The following is a 19903-nucleotide window of genomic DNA, read 5'->3' as shown; positions in this document are numbered from 1 at the left end:
ATGATTGCTGAGACTTGTAGGTCATTCTCCCACTCCTTGACTTCTTATTCACCACCCGCTCATCAATCCACACACCCGCCCATACCGATTGAACAAATGGCACAGGTGCTACTAACATTCATCTTCCTCACACACTGCATGCATGCTGTGATCAACCAAAACCCGTAGCGACTGAGCAAGGATAAAAACAGGGATGAAGTGAATGTGGAAACAGCTGGATCTTCTCTAGCCTGGTGAAATGCACTTTTAGGATTGGATTACACCTTTTTTCAGTAAACAAATGTGCAGCATGTGTATTTCTCTTTAATTCTGGCCTTGAATTTTTATACACTGACTATAATATATAAAGTGTCACTAAGCTTTCTTCTTTTTTATCTATCACGGCTATTATTCCTTTACCTTCTCTAATCTGTTTTTGAGCCTTATATTTATATTTTACCCTCTTTTTTTGCCTCCTTTTTCTTTTTCTAAAATGCAGTAAATTTATATGACAGAAAAGAGTCCAACTGTAAGGCAGCAGTTTCTGCGGACTACAATGTTTGCAGATGACACTGTGATCTGCAGTGAGAGTTGGGAGCAGGTGGAGGTCTGCTCTGGGGAGAAAAGGGCAAGTCAGTATAAGCAGGACAGAATACATGTCTGTGAATGAGAGGGAGACAGGTGGAAAGGTGAACATGCAAGAAGCAAAGGTGGTCAAGGTACCTGAGGTCAAGCATTCAATCAAGGAGCAGTGCACAAGAGAGGTAGAAAAGAGAGTGCAGTCAAGTGGGAGTGGGTGGAGCCGAGTGTCAGAGGTGATTTGTGACAGAAGGATAACCGCAAGTGGGAAAGAGAAGATTTAAAATATGTTAGTGAGACCTGAAATGGTGTATGGTTCGAAGACAAAAGAACAGGAGGTCGAGCTGAAGACGTTAAGGTTTTCATTGTGAAAGTCCAGAATGGATAAAATTAGACAATTATTTTGTGTGTCAGCGCAATGAGGCGACAGCTAAATGTCACAGCTGCCACCAAAGGCAGACTGTAGTGTAAACGCTGTCTCCAGGTGGAAAACCAGAGGAGTGATACACCTCATGTTGTACAGCGTACAGAGTGTGCAGGTGTCACCTTCTCGCCTAAAGAAGCTTTAAAAAGATCTACTTTCAATATAAGGACTGATGTCCCTTATCGACTGTGTGCACATTTATATGCATAACAGCAGGTTAGATTAACTTTGATTAACATTAGTTGCATCTGATGCTACTCTGCTTCACACTGTACTGAGAGTCCAGATCTGCTCTGTTCAGTGAATATAATTTAATGTGATTTTTCAAGGTGCTGATGCTATTTTCTCACCTTTGCTTCAGTAAAATAATCCTCCCATTCTCTCCTTTTCCTCTCCCCTTCTCTCCTTCCTTCCTTCATTCCCCTCCTCTGCTCTTTGCGTCTCCTGATTGGCTAACAGTGTGTTTCGTGTGTATTTCGGACTCTAGGGTGACGTGGGTCTTCCCGGACCCAGGGGTAGTCCCGGCGACACGTCGCTAAGCGGCCCAAAAACACTCACTATCTACAAAGGAGATAAGGTAACACAGCAAAGGAAGGGAAGGAGCGAAGGTTTTTGAGCTAACACAACAGACACACAAAAACACACGCAAGGATGTGGTGGGGGTTTCACTGCAGAAAGTAACCAAAAGAAAGAAGTGCAACGATGCAGCAGTAGGCAGGCCAAAGGTCTAATAAAGAAGAGGAGCAGTGATTGCAGCAAACCTTACAAACCTCAGAGAGGAGGACGTGCTGGAGGGAGGAAACAAGGAGCTGAGGGAGGACGTGAGGAGACACGGGGAGAGGTGGAGGAGAGGTCGGTCATCACTGTCCAGACTCACAGAGAGCAGCAGTCGTGCATCTTTAATCAGAATTTGGAGAAAAAATCATTTACATTTTTCAGCCAACCTGAATTTTTTTATTAAGATCATTTAAGAAATACAGTATTTATCCCATATTTGTTTTACAGCTGTAATAAAAGTAATGAAAGCAACACAGATGCTGCAGACTGTGAGTGTGAGAGACAAACTATGGCATTAAAGGTGCTGAATCATTAACTGCTGGAAAACCACTGAGTTTAGGTTCAGTAAAAATTGCTCTGCACCAAAACTAGGAAGCTTTTATTGTGAAAGGTGTTTGGATTAAATAGTTTTTCTTCCTTGGGATGTGTTGTCATTGTGCAATGTGTTTGAGGCTTATAACGTTTATGCATTAAACTGCAGTCTAGTGAAGACGGCAAAGTGGACCCTAGTGAAAAGTTTCTGTTATAAACTTTTATAAACTGTTATAAACTCAGCATGTCTGAGCTTTCAAGTTCAAACTATTGATCCTAAATTTTTTGGTAGCTTTCAAACACATGACACAGACTGACACATCTTGAGTACAGACAATTTTGGAAACATGAGGAGATCTGCCAAAAGAAATCAAATCTGTTTATAATTAGTTTAAAAAAAACTTAAAATTGAATCTGACTATTACTGTCTGAACCTCCTTCAAAGTTTCTGTAAGTAGGATTAAAGTTGTAAAGAAACAACAAACACCAGCCTCTCTTCATCCTCATCCATAAAGCTCCTCGCTCCTCTCCTCGGCCTGCGCTCTCTTCAGCCGCTTCCTGCGCGGCCTCATGCCGTCCATCCTCCAGTCCACAGTCTGCCCTCTCTTCCCCTAAACGTTCCAAAAGCTGGGGTTGTTTTTTCCCGCGCTTCGTCAGCGTAAACAGCTCTTTCTTCCTTGGTCACCGCATCCAGGGCGACATGGGCTTGCCTGGTGACCCCGGCCAGCCAATGATCAATGGCGTTGTGGAGTTTGTGGGTTTTCCCAAAGGAGACAAAGGAATGCAGGTTTGTTGGGAAACACGAGTCATAATTAGCGTTTTATTTCACTGTCACAAAAAAATCAGTTTCAAACATAAAAAAGTCATTTTAATGGTGGCAACAGCCTGAAAGTGATCGACACCATCATGTGTTGGTAAACTTGTATGCTTCACTTACTTACATACTTTTCTCCCAAGTTCACTGCTTTATGAATGAGAGAAACGGACATTTTTCTTTGGTGTAACCGACACATCCAAACCAAGACTTCCTGTTATGTCCATGTGTCACTGGGAAAAGTAGATTTTTAATTATTGCCACATGACAGCGATGGTCATCTAGCAGATTTCTTGAAAAGCGAGCTCTCTATTTGCCCAACACATATTGTTTTTGCTTCATGCAACCAAAGCACGCTCCAGCGTGGCTGATCAATATAAACACAAGCAAAAAGCTTCCTGTCCTTTACCAAGACTACGTGCGAATGCATCTACCTTCTGTTTGTAGAGGCGAGCAGAATAGTTTCTGAGCCTATGGCCACTCAGAAAGTTAAAAACCAACACTATGCTAATGCTGCAGCTTTATATTGAACGCATTCACAACACTAACATCTAGTTTTGTAACGCTATCGCTAATGTCAGGGAACATTTCCCCTGATATAATAAATCAGTTAAAACATGCTTCCCAAAACGTATTAAAGTAGAAAAATGCACAGCAAAAAGGACTCTTCTTTTATTTCCCCTCTACAAAAAAAGGTATCAAAGAGAAAAAAATCTACAAAAATAAAAGAAAAATGGAAACTTTTTCCTGGGAAATGTGATCCTTTTCCAGGGAGGTGACAGACTCCCTGCATCACTGAAAACAGTAGGATAGATAAACAACAAGAACAAAAAATTGGAAGGGTGAAGGTGACCAGCTGACCATATACCTTTTGAGCATATGAATTCCCCTGGGAAATACCACTGAGTGATATTTACTCACCGCGTGGGTGAAATCACCCCATGTTAGTGCTTTAGGGTCTAAGCAGACAGCAGCAGCCACATTAAGCTGTTAAATGACGAGCTGCATGAGACCGTTTTCTTAGCAAGGTGTTGTTTTTATCAGACTGAAGCAGGATTAAATCAGATCACAGCCGCACAGCGATGGAAAAACGCCACATACGTCACGATAATGACAACCCTTTCTTTTGGTAGCTCTTGCTCCGAGACCTCAGTGATCTCCAGACTTTTATAAGACCTTTTGCATGCCTGAGTCAGTAAAGGTTTCACAGCTGGAAGGTCAAATAATAAACCTCAGGCTACGTGAATAAGAGACAAATGGAAGGAAAAGATGTGGAAAAATGACGTCTTTAATTCCACTTCATCAAAACTGTAAATTAGGGAGGCACTAACAGTCACTGTTATTAAATTACATGCAACAGACTTGAGGCACAACAGTGCTGCATGCATTTCAACAAGAGGAGTACGTCTACTTGACTGTCCAGCAAACTATGACTGTCGCAGACGATCCTGATTTTAGCACAATTAAATACAAAACCCACTTATCCCCCAAATTGTGACGCTTTAAATGTGCTCTAGATAAGAACTGAATGCAATGATTTGCAAATATTTTATGAATAGCTGAGAAAATGCGTAATGTTAAGAAAAATGGTTAACTGGCCAAAGGTGAGTCACATGACTGGATATAAAAAGAGCCTCTCAGAAGTAATGCAGGGCAGAGGTTCAACAATTTGCAAATTGTCGAATAATTTCAGAATAATGTGCTTCAATATCAAATTATTAATACTTAAAATATGTCGTCATCTACAGCGCATAATATCAAAAGATTTGGAGAATCTGGGGGAATCCAAAGATTCCTATTGGTTGTCTGTGATCTCTGGGTGCTCAGACGGCGCGGCATTAAAAACAGGAATGATTCACTCGTGGAAATCATTCCATGGGCTCAGGAACACTTCCACAAATTCATCCACAAAATGCCAGTTAAAGCTCTACCGCGCAAAGAAGAAACCACACGTGAACAGGATCCATGATTTATTAAAGGCAATGGATGAAAAACAAATGGGGATGGAGTGCGTAACAAGGATGGATTTTTTGCTGTTGTTTACTTTGCTCTCTCGTTGCCTCTCTCAAAGGGTGACCCCGGTCCAAAGGGAACTAAAGGATACCCTGGAATACCCGGCCTACCTGTAAGTATTCAAACAGTTTGCTTGTTTATTTTTTATTTCATGCCCACCATGCAAGATGCATTTTAGGAGAAATTGTGATTCAGGAGACCTTCCTTTTTGTCGCTGAATCACAGAGACCCTTTGGCTATCCTGGAGAATATGGAGAAAAGGGCATTCCTGGATACCCCGGGAGCAGAGTAAGACTCTGCGCTTTTTGGCTTCAGTTAAAGTGCATTTAGTGACATTACTGTTTGAAATTCCTTCCTTATTTCCCTTTGTGAGGGGAACCTCACCATTTCCTCTTCTTCTGTGGTGGGTGTTGTTTGTGTTTCTGCCAAGCAGGGGGCTCCAGGGTTTAACGGACCGCCCGGTGTTCCAGGACTGCAGGTAGGGTTTGTAAGACTGTAAGCACAGAGTAATAGTTCTCACATTAATTATGAGCCACAGAAAATACTCAGCTGGCTTACAGGTGAAAGTAATTGTTTCTTTGCCTTCATCCCCACAGTTATCCTCTTATATTAGACACATGGTCTTTCCTACATAGAAGAGGAGATCCATCTACTGTTGTAGTAGATGGATCTACTATATGGATCAAATATAATTTTACCTTTATTTAGTGAATTGGGGTTTCATGTAAAAATGTAGTTGATGGTCTTAAATCATAGAAAAAAAGAGCAACACATTTGTTGCCCTTACTCCATGTTAAGAATCATATTCATGTGCATTCACAACCAAAAAGTCCCACAAAAACCAAGAAAAAATACAGTACATACTTCGAAGTACACTTCAGATAACCTCATAATATCTATAGGAAACTCAGGAGTTACTGCATCCTCTTATTTCCTAACTCATGACAAAATATATATATTATTGTCAACACAGACACCCCTGCTGCATGGCATGATAGCCATTAGTCTTTAAACCTGTACAGTATGTTCAATTTAGATTAATTTTTCTTCTTCCACCCAGGGACCCAAAGGACGTCCAGGCACCCCAGGCTCATCGGGCTACCCAGGATTCAAGGTAGAATCACTGTTCCTCTAAAGCAGATGTATGGTACAAGTCGGGTATTTTCTTACAGCTGTGTTTTCCTATATCCTAATAATTATAAAGAGACATCAACATTTCTTACTAAAAAGAAGTTTTATATCATTTGTAGTGAACCTGTGAATTTATAACACCACATCAGATCCACACGCCGTAGGCATAAAGGCAGCAGCTGAAAGGGCAAAGTTTGTATAAAGCTTCTCTGCTATTTCACCAGCAGATGGGGCTACTGTGCTCACACTGATGGTAGCAATTTTTATTGCTCTATCTGTCACATATACTACTCTTGTTACAGAGGTAATGACAACTTGTAAAAGCGGATATTTTTTAATATAAAACATTAATAATAATTAAATTGCCTAATCACGGATCTTCATTTATAGACACTATCCTAGCTTAGCAGTTACAGGACATTTCATTAAACCCTTTTGACTTCTTGGTAACATATATCTAATCAGCTGATAATATGGCAGCAGTCGTATTTGGACATGTTGACATGGTCAAGATGACCTGCTGAGGTTCAAACAGAGCAAAGAATGAGGAAGCAAGGTGGGTGAAGATGCCTTGTTAATATCAAAGGAGAGCGGCTTGACTACTCTGAGCTGAGAAGAAGGCAGTAACTCAACAACCGCTCATTACAGCCAGAAGAGCAAACGAGCATCACTGAAAGCACAAAATGTTAATATCACTCTGCCACAATGACACATTTTCAGATACACCCTCTGGGTTTTATGGTTAGCTAACTGAAAATGGTTACTTATCTATATGTTGGTTTAGAGAGATGATACCATCAATATTTCTGCTCTAACCTGTTTTTTGGGTACATCTTGTAGGGAGACCAGGGAGACCCCGGACCCCCAGGACCTAGCTCTTTTGTTAATGGGGGTTATGCTATTCAAGGTAACACCTTGAGTTTTTTTTACACATGTGTTCCTGTGAACCACCGGCCCTTTAACCACCTCTTCTGTGATTGGTTGCAGGACCTCCAGGGGACTCGGGTTTACGTGGCTTTCCAGGACCCCGGGGTGACCAGGGACCTCAAGGCTTTCCAGGACCTCCCGGCCAACCAGGACCTGATCGTTTTGGTCCAGGTAATACACACAAATTCACACTGATCACGGAGGATTAACCACCATCAGTAATGATCTTTAGACAACAGAAGCTGTCTGTGCACACAGGTCTTCGAGGTCCTCCTGGGCCCAAAGGTGTAAAAGGAGAAGTGGGTGACCCCGGCTTACGGCCCACTGGTTTTGAAGGTTTCCCAGGACTCCCTGGGCCCCCAGGTCCCAGTGGCCTTCCTGGACCTCAAGGCCCTCCAGGTACATTTACACAAAAACAGCAGATAAAGCTCTGTGGTCCTTCCCTCTCAGGCAAGCAGAAGTAGAAACCGAATATTTGAAAGTACAGCTTTATTTTTATTTCCTCCAAATTTTCTTATACATGTTTGAGCTTTGACTGTTGTGTAACTTGTGCTCAGTTTCTGTTACTGTTGGGGTTACGGGGATTGAAGCAAAATATTTTTCAGTATATAAAAAATAGGTTTTTACATTTTAAACACAATAAAATTCAACTACTCGGTAGAAGTGAAAGACAAGACATAGAAACACTTTCAAATATAACAGCTGACTGACTTTGCTGTCCTTCAAGGCACAAACGCTGAGCCCTGCTACATCTATCCTGATACAGGTCAGTCCTACAGGTATCCCAAAGGCAGCCATATTTCTTTGAAACTCGCCAGCAACAATCACGCTGCCAAAGTGAAATTCAAAACCACAGACTCAACTTTCACAGCCAGCATCTAGCTGCCACAATGCTTTATTTGATCACTTCTGTGCTGTGGAGGGAGCGGTTGTTAGTATAGAGTGTAGCCAGCTTCAGTCTTGGATATGAGAGGCTCTCTCTACTGATCCAAGCTGCTTCTCTCATCTCTGGTGACAAGGTGTCGCCTGCTGTGAACGTAATTCACAGATCTCACGTGGACATTAACGCTTGCTAGCAAAAGATTTCTTTAATGACTGTTTATTTGTAAAACACACACATGGAAACACAGGAAGAAACAGTCTGTGTAACATACTGGAAGGAAATCATTGGAAAAACAAAAGATGATTTCACTGGCATGGAAGATGACTGTGTTTGGGTATTTTCTTTGCCGGGGTAAGGCTCCGAACTGCAACAGGCTGTGCATGCTGCTTCTGGTGAGTAGCTCTTAACCATGACGGTCGATGTAAAATCACTGAAGGGGTTCATGTTGTTTTACATTTTAAGATGGCAAAAAATAAGCCTCTCATCTTGCAACAGCAGCTTAAATCTTTTGTCGAATCTGGAAACCAAACAAAGCAAACTAACCTGATTTTAAACTGTGGCTTCGAGCCACACTTCCGCTCTGCTGGCTTGAGTAATTCCTTTTCCGGTTATTGAAAGCTTGGTTTCAAAAGCAGAAGCAATAAATCAGTTCAAGAAACTTAAACAAGTATAAAGTGTTTGTGTAAAATCTTAAAGTAACAATTTGTGACTTTTAAAACTACTTTGCGGTCAGTGTAACCTCTAATGGGTGTAGCTTTGCGTGTGTGTTTGTGCAGGTGACTCTGAAGGTCTACCAACTGCTCCCCCTGGAGGCCCCGGGCCGCCTGGTCCCACAGGATTTCCAGGAAACATTGGTGCCAAAGGGTTTAGAGGTACACGCAGATATGCAGACTTCATGAAATGAAATGATTTGTTTCTCGCAAAAAATATATTTAAATCATCGCGTATTTCAAAATGAGTCAAAATTGTTGTCGAGAAGTGAAGAGGTGAGTGAGGAGTTTACCCACACAGTAATAAATGAAAAGCAAGCAGCAAAATACAAATACGAAGCATTGGTATCCAAGGAAACTAAAACACAACTGGAAATGGAAGAAAAAGTGCGACAATCTACAATTCTTAATCCCGCCGTCCTGCAGGCGACCCTGGTGACTGCAGATGTTCTGGAGGAGACTTCTCGGGGTTAGATGGACCACCTGGACGTCCAGGAACCAATGGCAGTCCTGGCCTGCCTGGGGTGAAGGGTTTTCTTGGAGACCCCGGTTCACTAGGCTTCAGTGGTCGTCCAGGACCTAGTGTAAGCAAAACTCTGCCCTTGATATGACTTGAATGGGAATTATTAATAATAATCATCATCATCATCATCATCATCATCGTATTAATCATAATGATAAGTAATTTAAATGCATGCATACCAGTTTCTGAAGTTTCACATTTCTGTAACTTTGCAGGGTCCTCCTGGTCAGCGGGGCTTCCCCGGGCGTAAGGGAGAGAAGGGGGCTCCATATTACCCCACCCTAAATCTGGGGTTGAAGGGAGTCATAGGAGATCCTGGACCCAGAGGACCTACAGGTGAAACAGGAAATCCTGGAAGAGACGGGCTGCCTGGCTTCCCTGGATTTCCCGGACCCCCAGTGAGTCCTTCGAAACACAGTTTACATATTAGTTCATCTTCAGAAAGATTTTCATTTAATACGTTTTTAAAAAGACGTCCAAATGAGGATCATTGTTTCCTCTTTCCTCTCATATATTTTCTGTCCTTTCATTTCGTGTTTTCCCCTTTCTTCTTCTTTTGTTTTTCGTCTCTCGCTTCTTTGCTGTCTTTTCATCTCATTCCCTTATTTCATTTCTTCTCCTGTATAATTTCTGTGCCTTTCTGTTCTTCCCCTTTTATTTTGTATATTATCATCTCTTTCCTTCCTTTTTCTCTTTTCCTTCCTTTTATTTTCTTTTGTCTTCTGTTCTCTCTCCCACCTTTTCATTATCCTTCTTTTGTTTTACTCATATTTTCTACCACTCACCTTCTTTGCTTTCCCTTTTTTGCTTTCTTTACTTTCTTTTTCTTATATTTCCTCTAACTTCCCTTTTCTCCTTCTTCTTGGTTTTCTCTTTCCTTTAATGGCCTATCCTCTTTCCTGTTTCCTTATTTTCCATTCCCTCTTCCATTTCTCACCTTTCTTTCTTTTCTTTTCTTTTCTTTTCTTTCCTTTCCTTTGCCTTCTTTCCTTTCCTTTCCTTTCCTCTTCTCTCCTCTCCTCTCTAGGGTGATGCAGGCATCGGCTCAAGGGGAGAAAAAGGATTTCAAGGGTTTCCAGGTTCTAAGGGACGTCCTGGAGGCCCTGGTGAGCCGGGCATTGGCTATGATGGAGCACCCGGCTTGCGTGGAGACCCTGGAGAACCCGGTATACCTGGTTCTCCAGGTATACCGGGTTCACCTGGAGAGAAAGGTAAATAATGGTGTTTTGAGTGTGTGTCCGTGAGACAGAGAATGACATAAAATATGTGAATGTGTGTCATACAGTCTTCTTCCACAGGGCGATATCCACACCACCTCATCCCATCACTGTCCATCCTCAGCACACAACAGTTATCGTCCTCACATGCTAGATCATTATAAGACCTCTGTGAGGCAGCCTGTCCAGGACTTGGACAGAGCTTGTGGCTCTTGTTAGATTTCCTCTTCCAAAGCAGCTTCCTGCTCTCCGTGTTTCCTCGGCTGCAGCAGCAAACGATTAACGAAATGATTAACGGTCTCCATTAATGTACTTACACACTTCACCTGCAGCCAACAATCTATAAACTGCTTCCTTAATGGAATGATTGATGCTTAATGATGATGATGTATTTGCTGATTAAGCTAAAACGACTGTGCTTGTTTAGTCTCAGAACAGGTGAGAAGTTTGATGTTTGCCATGTCTGGCTTTTTACCCAAAAATCTGCTGCTAAACTAAATTTACATAACCAAACCAAAACATAGTTTATGTGTGTTTTTTCCTTTGCAAATCTTTTTTTTTTTTTAGCTTATCAACAGTCAGCTTCTAGCTACACTTTTCAGTTTTTTGCTACAGCCACAATGAATATAAAATGATGGCGGCAGCAGACGCCCGCATCTTCCTGAGACTAAATGACACAAGCCTTTCGGCAGCAGCTGGCCACTCATCTTTAGTATGAATGTGTGCTTTCATACCATGACGACTGATTAATTTTTGCTTTTAATATGAAGGTTATTGTCGCTGGCAGGAGTTAAGAGAGAACGAAGTGTTTGGATGCATCGCTGGCGCACAGATGCCCCTCCTTCCTCTCTCTCCTCTCATGTTGACGGCAATAACCTGTTTTTGCCTGAACTGAATGAACTTATTGCTGATTTGCTGATACCTGTTGTGATGAAAACCCAACTCAATGGCTTTATTGGGGCATGCAAATCAACCTAAGTGGCTTTGTATGCTGCCACCTTCTGCCTCTCCCTCTCTCTCTACCTGTCTTTATCTCCCCCATCCATCCATCCCCTCGTCTCTCTGACCTCCTTTGTGCATGTGTATCTATCCAGGTGAAAGCATCTGTGAAGGGCTTAATGACGCCGAGGAGGGACAGGGTGGGTAACTGATTCTTTTATCCACCAGCCAGGCTAGTGAGCCTTCGACAGAACCTCTAGAGTTAGTTGCAGGCAGACGAGCAGCTGGTGGATGACTATGCTGCTGCTGTTTACAATGGAAGCAACCTGTTTGGTCTGTCTGATGGGTTTCAAATGATGCTTCAATTATATGACTTTCAGAAACTAGAGAAACTTTTTAGGCCAGTAAACCTCCCACAAACAGTTGGGTCCAAAGTTATTGCAATAGTGTGTAAAGAACTGTAAATGTCATAATTCATGAAACTAAAACAGAGAGAAAAGAAGACATGGTATCAATGATGACCATTAAAAATATAACCATGGGTTTTGCTTTAGTCAAGCCTGTAGGACCTCGAAGATAGAAAAGGGAAAAATTACTCAGTATATTTAGGGAGACAAAATAACTTGTGATCATAATCCAAACCTAAGCCTATAATCTGGTTAAACAAAAGTTGTTGTCTTCGTTCCCTAATTGCCAAGATTTGGGCATAAAAAGAAAGAATGATTCTGATTGCTTGGGGTTATAGTTAAGCTTAGGTTTGGCACAGATGATGACTTAGATCTCAGAGGGTTAATGATGTGATAGCCTGGATGTAAGCCATTCATTAGCTTTGGGTTGCCAGGTTCTGCATTTTCCTAAATAGCCCATGTTTATCCTTTTTATCATTCTGCCCTTGTAATATTAGTAGACCCTTGGTAAACACCTAAGAAACTCCAGTGTTTCTGCAGCTCTGTCAAAAAGCATTGTGTCAAAGATATTTTTCACAGTCTGGGAGCCCAGACTATTGTTTGAGGTCTTATTACAGCTTATAAATGTTTCATAAGGGAAGTCTTTTCAGAAAAAGCCCCAGCCTCCTTTAACCATGGGAAACATAGTGCACTCTGGAAACTACTGGCTAACTGTCAATCATTTGTTCATGACGAGGCCGATGGAAGCTTCTCGCTCCCTGCATCTTCAGGGTTTCCACTCAGGCCCAGTCAGTCAATGATTGACTGTCGAGCTTCAGGGCTGTTTATACGCGCTCGGCTTCCAATCAAAGCTGCTGAAATCTTGCGCATGTTTTCAAGCCAAACCTCTGCTAAATGCTTTTAATTAATGAATGAAATGAAACACAAAACCTGCACTGGATTTCTAATTCCCATTATCTTCTTAATATAAAGAATTTGCTTCTAACTCCCTGCACAAAAAGTCTCTGTTGGTGTGAGTGGAGGCGATAGACAATCAGCACCTCAACAAAACATTCACTGAATATAATTATCCAACATTTTACTGTGTCACTGTGTTTATCTTGCAGTTATTTATAATAATACATTATCACATATGTCTACAATGGTGTTAAAGTTGATGTTTCACTATACTGAAGTCTTTGTTTGTATTTAACATGTGATTTTGACCTGTGCTACATTGCGCTACTTTGCCCTGATTTGATTAGTTGAAAAGAATACACAACTCTAAAACTGTGTATATATATAAATAGGTATACATTTGTAGATGTGCTATTATGTGTCCAAGTGTTCACTCTAAATGTGTATTCAAGTGCTTGAGGTCTGAATGCTAACCTGTGTATGACTGCTACCAGGACAAACTCTGGCTTGCGTATTTACGGGTGAGGCAGGAGACCCAGGCGATTCCGGTTTCCTTGGACAACCAGGTACGATTTAACAGATGTCTTATGGTGATTTTACAGCCTTAAAGCCTTAAACTCTATGATGATCACAGTTAGGCACAAACACACACACACACACCTTTACACCATATGTTCTCTGATTGGCTGCCTATCCCTCTCTATGACATCACGGATCCAAGAATAAATTGTAGTAGTTTAATTTTACACAAGATGACCTCAACATTTCAAACGTTGCCCATGTTTAATGCACCAATCTACCAATGGAACAACAGGAAATGGAGAAAAGCATAATAGGTCCTCTTTGCATGCACTTTCACATTGTTCATTTGTAGATACAGGTGCAAATTGCATGATTTTACTTTGTGGCTCTAGGTTTTGTAGTTGATCTATTAAGATTCTCAATCAGTGTTTACAGAAATAAGATGAATATGTTCATTAATAATTTTATGAAACAACTTTGTCTGTATTACTGCTTGTAATGTTGTTGTGACTATTGCTTACAAACTGGGGAAACAAATCATCAGAATGATTGTGCCTCTTTGCCAGGTCTTAAAGGTAAACCAGGGCTGCAAGGGCCCTCTGGACGTCCAGGGTTTGATGGCCCCAAAGGAGAAAGAGGAGACCCCGGCACCGGAGGCGTGCGTGGACCTGAAGGTAAAATTGCGTGGTGGGGTTTCTCTGTACCAGACTGCAATAAGACATAACATGCAAAAGTCAAATAATTACAAATGAAACTCAAAGGTTTTTTTATTGTAATGTGAATTGAATTGTGTAATTAATTTAATTATCCTCTAATCTCTGATTTAGGCCTTCTTATAATGCAATTACATGGCAGGGATAGCTGGTGTGTTTATGAATTGGACCCAAAAGCAGACACAAGATACAAAAGAAATAGAAGAACGAGGCAAGGACATGAAACTGAATGCGAACATGCAAAAATGTAACTGTGAAATAATCAAAACATGAAAATGAGTATGAGCATGAACATGAACCCGGACAGTTGGAAACTTTGACATGAAGACAACCAAACAGCCCGACACTCAACAGAGGAAGATGGGCGACTTAAACACACCGAAGGGTAATGCTGGAAGTGGAAACAGCTGGGGAAACACAGCTGAAACAAATAAACATGACGCCACAGGGGAAGCAAAACTAAACACACTGAACATGGAAACAAGACTTACAAAATCAAGCAGGAAACATAATGGAGCATAGACACGACAGCACAAGGGTGACAATTAGAACATGGATCAGAAGGGAGAGACTAATGCACTGGCATAAATGAAAGTGAAAACACAGAGGACGAGACCGACTACACAGAGGACAGGAAACGACTCGTAAATCAGGAGACATTGATGGAACAAAAACTAGAATAAAACTCAACTAAACCCCAACTAAATAATAACACCAGAACTTAATATTATCTCAATCTTAACATAATAAAATCACAAATACAAAATAAACCCAAAACACCGGGTCTCAGACCCAGCCCCTGACAGGTTTTTCTTTTGCTTCTAGTGCTGCATTTATGATTAGGCAGTTACTGGAGGCTGTGCCGTAAACAAAATGACATGTTTAAAACATGTCAATAAACATGGAGATCTTGAAATGTTCGCGTTGCAGGGGCCACGTCTACAACCATGCACATGGGCAGGTGATGTCTTCAAAGCAACCTTGGTGTTTCAAGATGGCGTTAAAATGGCAAAAAGACAGTCAGTCTGCTATCACTTTGTGATTAAATAGGATCAAGTGGTAATTACATGCAATCTGTTTGTGATAGCAGACTGATTACCTGGGACAAATTGTCAAAAAATCTGTTCACATAAACTGCTTACATTCAGAGTGCACGCAGAACTTCATCTGAAATCAAAAATTCTGAATTTCCCCCACATTCAGTCTATCGATATTTAATCTTTAACCTTGATCTTTGGCAGTTTCCTGTCCTTAACTTTGGTTGGTTACAACTTCCTGTCACAGAGAGAGTGATAGAGAGGGTGCTTCCAACTTCACTATTGTGCATTTTAATGCGTTGCTCGGGATGTCATTCCCTGCAGGTTTCACTGGACCCAGAGGGGACCCTGGTATTCCAGGTATCCCAGGGCAGAGTTTTGATGGGCCCAGGGGTAAGGACGGTCTCCCAGGCCGTCCTGGAGCCAAGGGCCAGCCTGGAGAGGTGCTAGGAGCTACACCTGGATTTCCTGGTCAGAACGGTTTACCAGGAATTCCTGGAGACAAGGGCCAGCCGGGAACACCTGGAGGACCTGGAATGCCTGGTGGGTAGCAGGATTTAAGTCAGTTACTTATTTTAATAAAAACAAATAAAAACATAGTATTCGATGGGTGTCCTGAAATAACAAATGCCAGCTGACTTAGCATTTAAATGCTTCTGCAAGCAACACTTTGTAAACAAAGTCTGTTCTTGAAGGGTTTGATGGACGTCCTGGTGCTCCTGGTCGGAAAGGAGAACGCGGAGTTAACGGTTTTCCTGGTAATCCTGGCCTTCCTGGGCTTCCAGGTGACCCAGATGGTCGCATTCCTGGTCCACCTGGCCCTGATGGTAGTAAGGGTCTGAGAGGACCACCAGGTGAGAGAAAGAAATGATTTGGGGGTTTTGTTATATTTTTTGCACATTTTACACTCGAATTTGTACCTTTGAGAGATTCTTAGTGTGAATTATTGCAAAAGAAGGTGAAATATGACTTTGTTGTGATCTCTACTGAAATCCTTCACCTCTCATCCCTGCACCAGCTCTGGTTCATTCCTCTTTTGTTCACATCGTTCTTTCACAGTCTCCATCATCACAGTTGCCCGTTTGAATCGTGTTGTTTATCAAACACTGCATCACCCACGAGAATGTCTTCTCCCTCTTTGTTTTTGTATTGTTGTATTTTTCCATGTCTCTGTTCTTCCTCCTTGTCACTTTCATCTTTTTTCCCAACACCACCACCACCATCATCATCTCCATCCATCCTCTCATCCCTCCATCCTTTTTTTGTTGGTGTTGGGTCACTCGTTATAGGCTGCCCAGGTGAGACACTCTTTCCCTCGTCCCATTGTCCATCTCTCCTCCCTCCCAGCCGCGCCACCCTTGGCTTGCATTTCCTCCATCCTCTTGCTGTTGGTGTATTAGAACAAACACTTGAACTGCTGCCTTCATTTCTCATCTGCGCTGCACACAAATGTCCATCTCCACAGTGCAGTCGTGGAGTCTCGTATGGGGTGTAACACCACGTCTCTGGAAAAAAAAGATGGTAAAGGAAAGTAATTAATATGAAGGTGAATGAATACAGAGGCAAAGTAAAACATTAACGCCTATATTATTTATTATTTTCAAATTATTTTTGATTAATTGAATGGCATATTAATTTATTTATGTAATTTTTTTTTGTTCTTTATTTATTTTTGTCTTTTGGGAGGGGGTGGAGCAGCTTACCTCCTCCAAATATAGTGTTACCTCATTATCTAAGAGACGATGACTTTTGCCTATGTTTGATGAGGTGCTTCATCATAATCGTGCCATTTGACTGTGTTTGCATCAATAACTATTTTAAAGTACATAAAACTATGATGCTAGAGGAAATGACATCATCACACCCCACAGAAAGACTGAACCAGATGGATATTTTGTAACAGTTCTGTAAACAAAGCATTTCCGCAGGAAATGTGAAAACCACTGTTTGCTGTTCTTACTTGCAGAAACGACTAACCTCATTGTGAACTAAGTGTTTCTGTCTAATCAGTTCCAGATGTGTTTGATGAATTAACTGTAACAGGTTTGTGTGAAAATTGAAGATTTGGGGGCAAATGCTGTTTAACTCAAAGCTAGAAGCTTTTTATTTTACACTCTTGAAGGGACTTCTTATTTTCAGCGCATCCTTGCATTGATCAAAAAGTGATAAGCTGCAACTTTGCAGCACAGATGTGCTGAAAATGGGTTCATTTTTTAAGAATGTAAACAGTAGCAGTTAGTGTGCTTTAGATGGCTTAACCTTGCTAGTCTGGAATTGCACTCAGAAACGGTATGATTACCAATCGGCTGGTTCTCCTGTAATGTGAGTATCAAAATTAGCCACACTGAGCTTTCATGTCTCTGCAACAAAATCTGCAATCTGGGTGCAATTACAGACCAATCGCAGCAATGAAGTATTGTAAAGAAATGTGTGATGGCATTGTTGTTGCTGTTTGCAAGGCTGCTTTAATATGTGTGTTAAAAGATAGAAAAACTAGCTTAAAACCTGATTGTTCGGAGGTAAGTGTATTCCTCATACAAAAGATAATAATACATATTATTATATTATGATACAGTTATGGTCAAAAAGAAAGATTAGCCTCTTAAATTCTAAGGTTGTACCTATAAGAACATAATAAAGATAGTCTGGTCCTTAGCAGGTCTTAAAATTAGGCAAACACAGCCTCAGATGAACTACAAAACATGTTGCATTGTGTATTTAATAAACAAAAACAAAAGCAAAAAGAAGAAGCATTGCGTAAAAAGTGTAGGAGCGGTCCTACCAGCAAATTCGCCTTCAATCAGTCCTGCAATGCTCAGTGAAAATGTGCAAGAGGTACGTCTCAGACTCTACAGGGCTCAGTTGTCATGTTAAATGTTAAAGGTCATTAGCAGAGATGGGCAGTAATGCGTTAAAAGTGATGTAATCCGATTACTTTTTCAAGTAGAGAGAAAAGTCAGGGATTACTACTACAAAAAAGTAATTAGATTACTGTTACTTTACCGTACGCTCAATGTGTTACTGCGTTACTAAGTAACGAAAAAAAAGGCAGCAGACTAATTACACGGAGGATAACGAGATGATGGGAAACAGAGGGAAACACAGCTGGAACTAATCAGACATAACAGACAGGGAGGAAGCAAAACTGACAGGACAACAGACTATCAAAATAAAACAGGAAACATGAGACACACACACTAAAGCATGGACTAACTGAACACAGGGAACCAAGGCAGCGAGAGACACGACTGGGAAACAGATGAATAAACATGGAGACAGAAGTTAGCATGCGTGATGGAGCATCGACACAGGGGAGACATGGAAACAGAACCAATGACTTAAATGCTCTGTTCAGCTGTGCATAAATTAATTTCTGTAAACCTTCATGAACTGAAGTAACGCTGTCAAGAATACTGAGCCAAGATTATTAGAAAATGATGTGACTGATAAAATCATGCAGAACATTATCAAGTTATTGTTGCTAAAGGTGATGCTAACTACTATTGACTTTTGGACTACATTATGAAATGTGTTGTTGTTCATTTGAGGTTGTATCTGTGTAATTTTAAAATCTGGTAAGCACCCGAAGACTGCATGCTTTTCCAGATAATTAGCCAGCAGCCCTTTTTCCATGTGTCTATATGAATGTCAGATTGTTGTCAGTGTTTTGTTTTTCTCACTGTCTCTCCTTCCATTATTGGCAGGTTTCCCTGGTCGGAAAGGAGAAAGAGGAGAACCAGGTTTCCCAGGACCTGCTGGGATGAAAGGAACTCCCGGACGACCTGGTGCTACTGGGTTACCAGGAACAAGGGGACGCCCCGGTTTACCAGGACCAGGGACTATAGATGGAATTCCAGGAACGCCAGGAAGAAAGGGTCTGCAGAAGTAGTTTTTTTGTTTTTTTCCAAGGCCACATTTGTCATTTTTAGTAGTGTCATGTTAGATGTTGATCATGACTTTACTGACTATGATGATGGACAGAGTGATCCTACTGGTTGACTCCCACATTATAAAGGCATGGTTGGGGAATTCATATCACCATTGTACGAACATCAGTAATATGGTCAGTGCTGCAATGTACTGATCATGGTGAGGTGGTGAACAAGATTACTTTTTTAAGATTGTTCAGGGAGTTTTTAAGACAGCCTGACAACCATGAATTACAAATTCTAGTCAAACAATTCCAAGATATCTCACAGTGTTAGTAGAAGCCCAGATAATTAGGTTAGACAATATGTTTGCATGATTTTTAGGGCCAAGTGCAATGACCTCAGTTTCATCAGAAGTTAGAGGTCAACAAGTCTGTATGTCTGTAAGACATTCCTGCCGTTTAACGCACACTTTTGCAGGTTTGTGTCGTCAGGCTTCGAGGATAGATAAACCTGAGTGCCATCTGAATAACAAAGAAAATGTGTGCTGTACCCTTGAATGATGCTGCCTAAGGGAAGCACGACCTCTCAGTTCATTTTAATTCTTATTAGCGCAATAGAGCCAACCAATGACGGGCAAACGTTTCACTTTTTTTCTCTGCTTCATATGTTTCAGTTACCTGTCCAGTATTACTCACATTGTCACTGCCATTCTGCTTTGTTACAGATATCATAATAGTGACTAACTATGCTAATTTCCACAGGTGACAGAGGCATCCAAGGAATGATGGGCTTCCCTGGATTTGCAGGACCTCCTGGCAGTTCAGGATTTCCCGGAGTGAAAGGACAGCCTGGAGTGCCTGGAGCAAATGGACGCCCTGGGTCGCCTGGATTCTTTGGAACTAAAGGTAAAATATCCCCCACAGGAATAAGTGTACTGATCCTGGGCCAATAAAAGAATGAATTAGCAATGCTAATGCTACTCCTTGAGGTTATCATGAGGCAAACTGTGTGACATGGCTAAGCATGGCTACAATTCCCCCACTGTTTGTTTTGTTCCCGCCTAATACTTGGCTCTGTCACAACAGCATCTAAAGGGCACTTGCTGCAAACAATCTCACATGAACAAGTTAGACTTTTAATGGCATCCCAGATATTTAGTTTTGTACATTTGAATTCCATTTGTCCTAAGGCATTCCCATTGGTTGGTAGGTTTCTGCAGGGCTCACA

The 19903-nt window shown here is 41.3% G+C and overlaps 1 protein-coding gene across 1 annotated transcript in view; it reads left to right on the top strand.

Annotated features, from left to right (window-relative positions):
* The window catches only part of col4a6 (collagen, type IV, alpha 6), a 146463-nt gene that overhangs the window by 115872 nt on the left and 10688 nt on the right, over nucleotides 1-19903 (top strand). Inside the window, exons 13-32 of the mRNA XM_086276454.1 lie at nucleotides 2766-2858; nucleotides 4957-5010; nucleotides 5124-5186; nucleotides 5332-5376; nucleotides 5959-6012; nucleotides 6870-6936; nucleotides 7017-7127; nucleotides 7215-7355; nucleotides 7684-7722; nucleotides 8616-8711; nucleotides 8976-9133; nucleotides 9288-9470; nucleotides 10100-10283; nucleotides 11384-11428; nucleotides 13027-13098; nucleotides 13621-13728; nucleotides 15129-15347; nucleotides 15500-15658; nucleotides 18509-18679; nucleotides 19438-19581. Of these exons, the coding sequence (XP_086132580.1) occupies nucleotides 2766-2858; nucleotides 4957-5010; nucleotides 5124-5186; nucleotides 5332-5376; nucleotides 5959-6012; nucleotides 6870-6936; nucleotides 7017-7127; nucleotides 7215-7355; nucleotides 7684-7722; nucleotides 8616-8711; nucleotides 8976-9133; nucleotides 9288-9470; nucleotides 10100-10283; nucleotides 11384-11428; nucleotides 13027-13098; nucleotides 13621-13728; nucleotides 15129-15347; nucleotides 15500-15658; nucleotides 18509-18679; nucleotides 19438-19581 (2206 nt within the window). The remainder of the gene's footprint in view (nucleotides 1-2765; nucleotides 2859-4956; nucleotides 5011-5123; nucleotides 5187-5331; nucleotides 5377-5958; nucleotides 6013-6869; nucleotides 6937-7016; nucleotides 7128-7214; nucleotides 7356-7683; nucleotides 7723-8615; nucleotides 8712-8975; nucleotides 9134-9287; nucleotides 9471-10099; nucleotides 10284-11383; nucleotides 11429-13026; nucleotides 13099-13620; nucleotides 13729-15128; nucleotides 15348-15499; nucleotides 15659-18508; nucleotides 18680-19437; nucleotides 19582-19903) is intronic.

This window comes from Aulonocara sp. 'chitande type north' Nkhata Bay, linkage group LG3 (genome assembly GCF_057382095.1).
Source record: "Aulonocara sp. 'chitande type north' Nkhata Bay isolate Kocher_YH1m ecotype deep benthic linkage group LG3, A_spYH_male_GT1.1, whole genome shotgun sequence".
In the NCBI taxonomy this organism is placed as follows: domain Eukaryota; kingdom Metazoa; phylum Chordata; class Actinopteri; order Cichliformes; family Cichlidae; genus Aulonocara; species Aulonocara sp. 'chitande type north' Nkhata Bay.
This window is presented reverse-complemented; position numbering and strand designations above follow the sequence as displayed.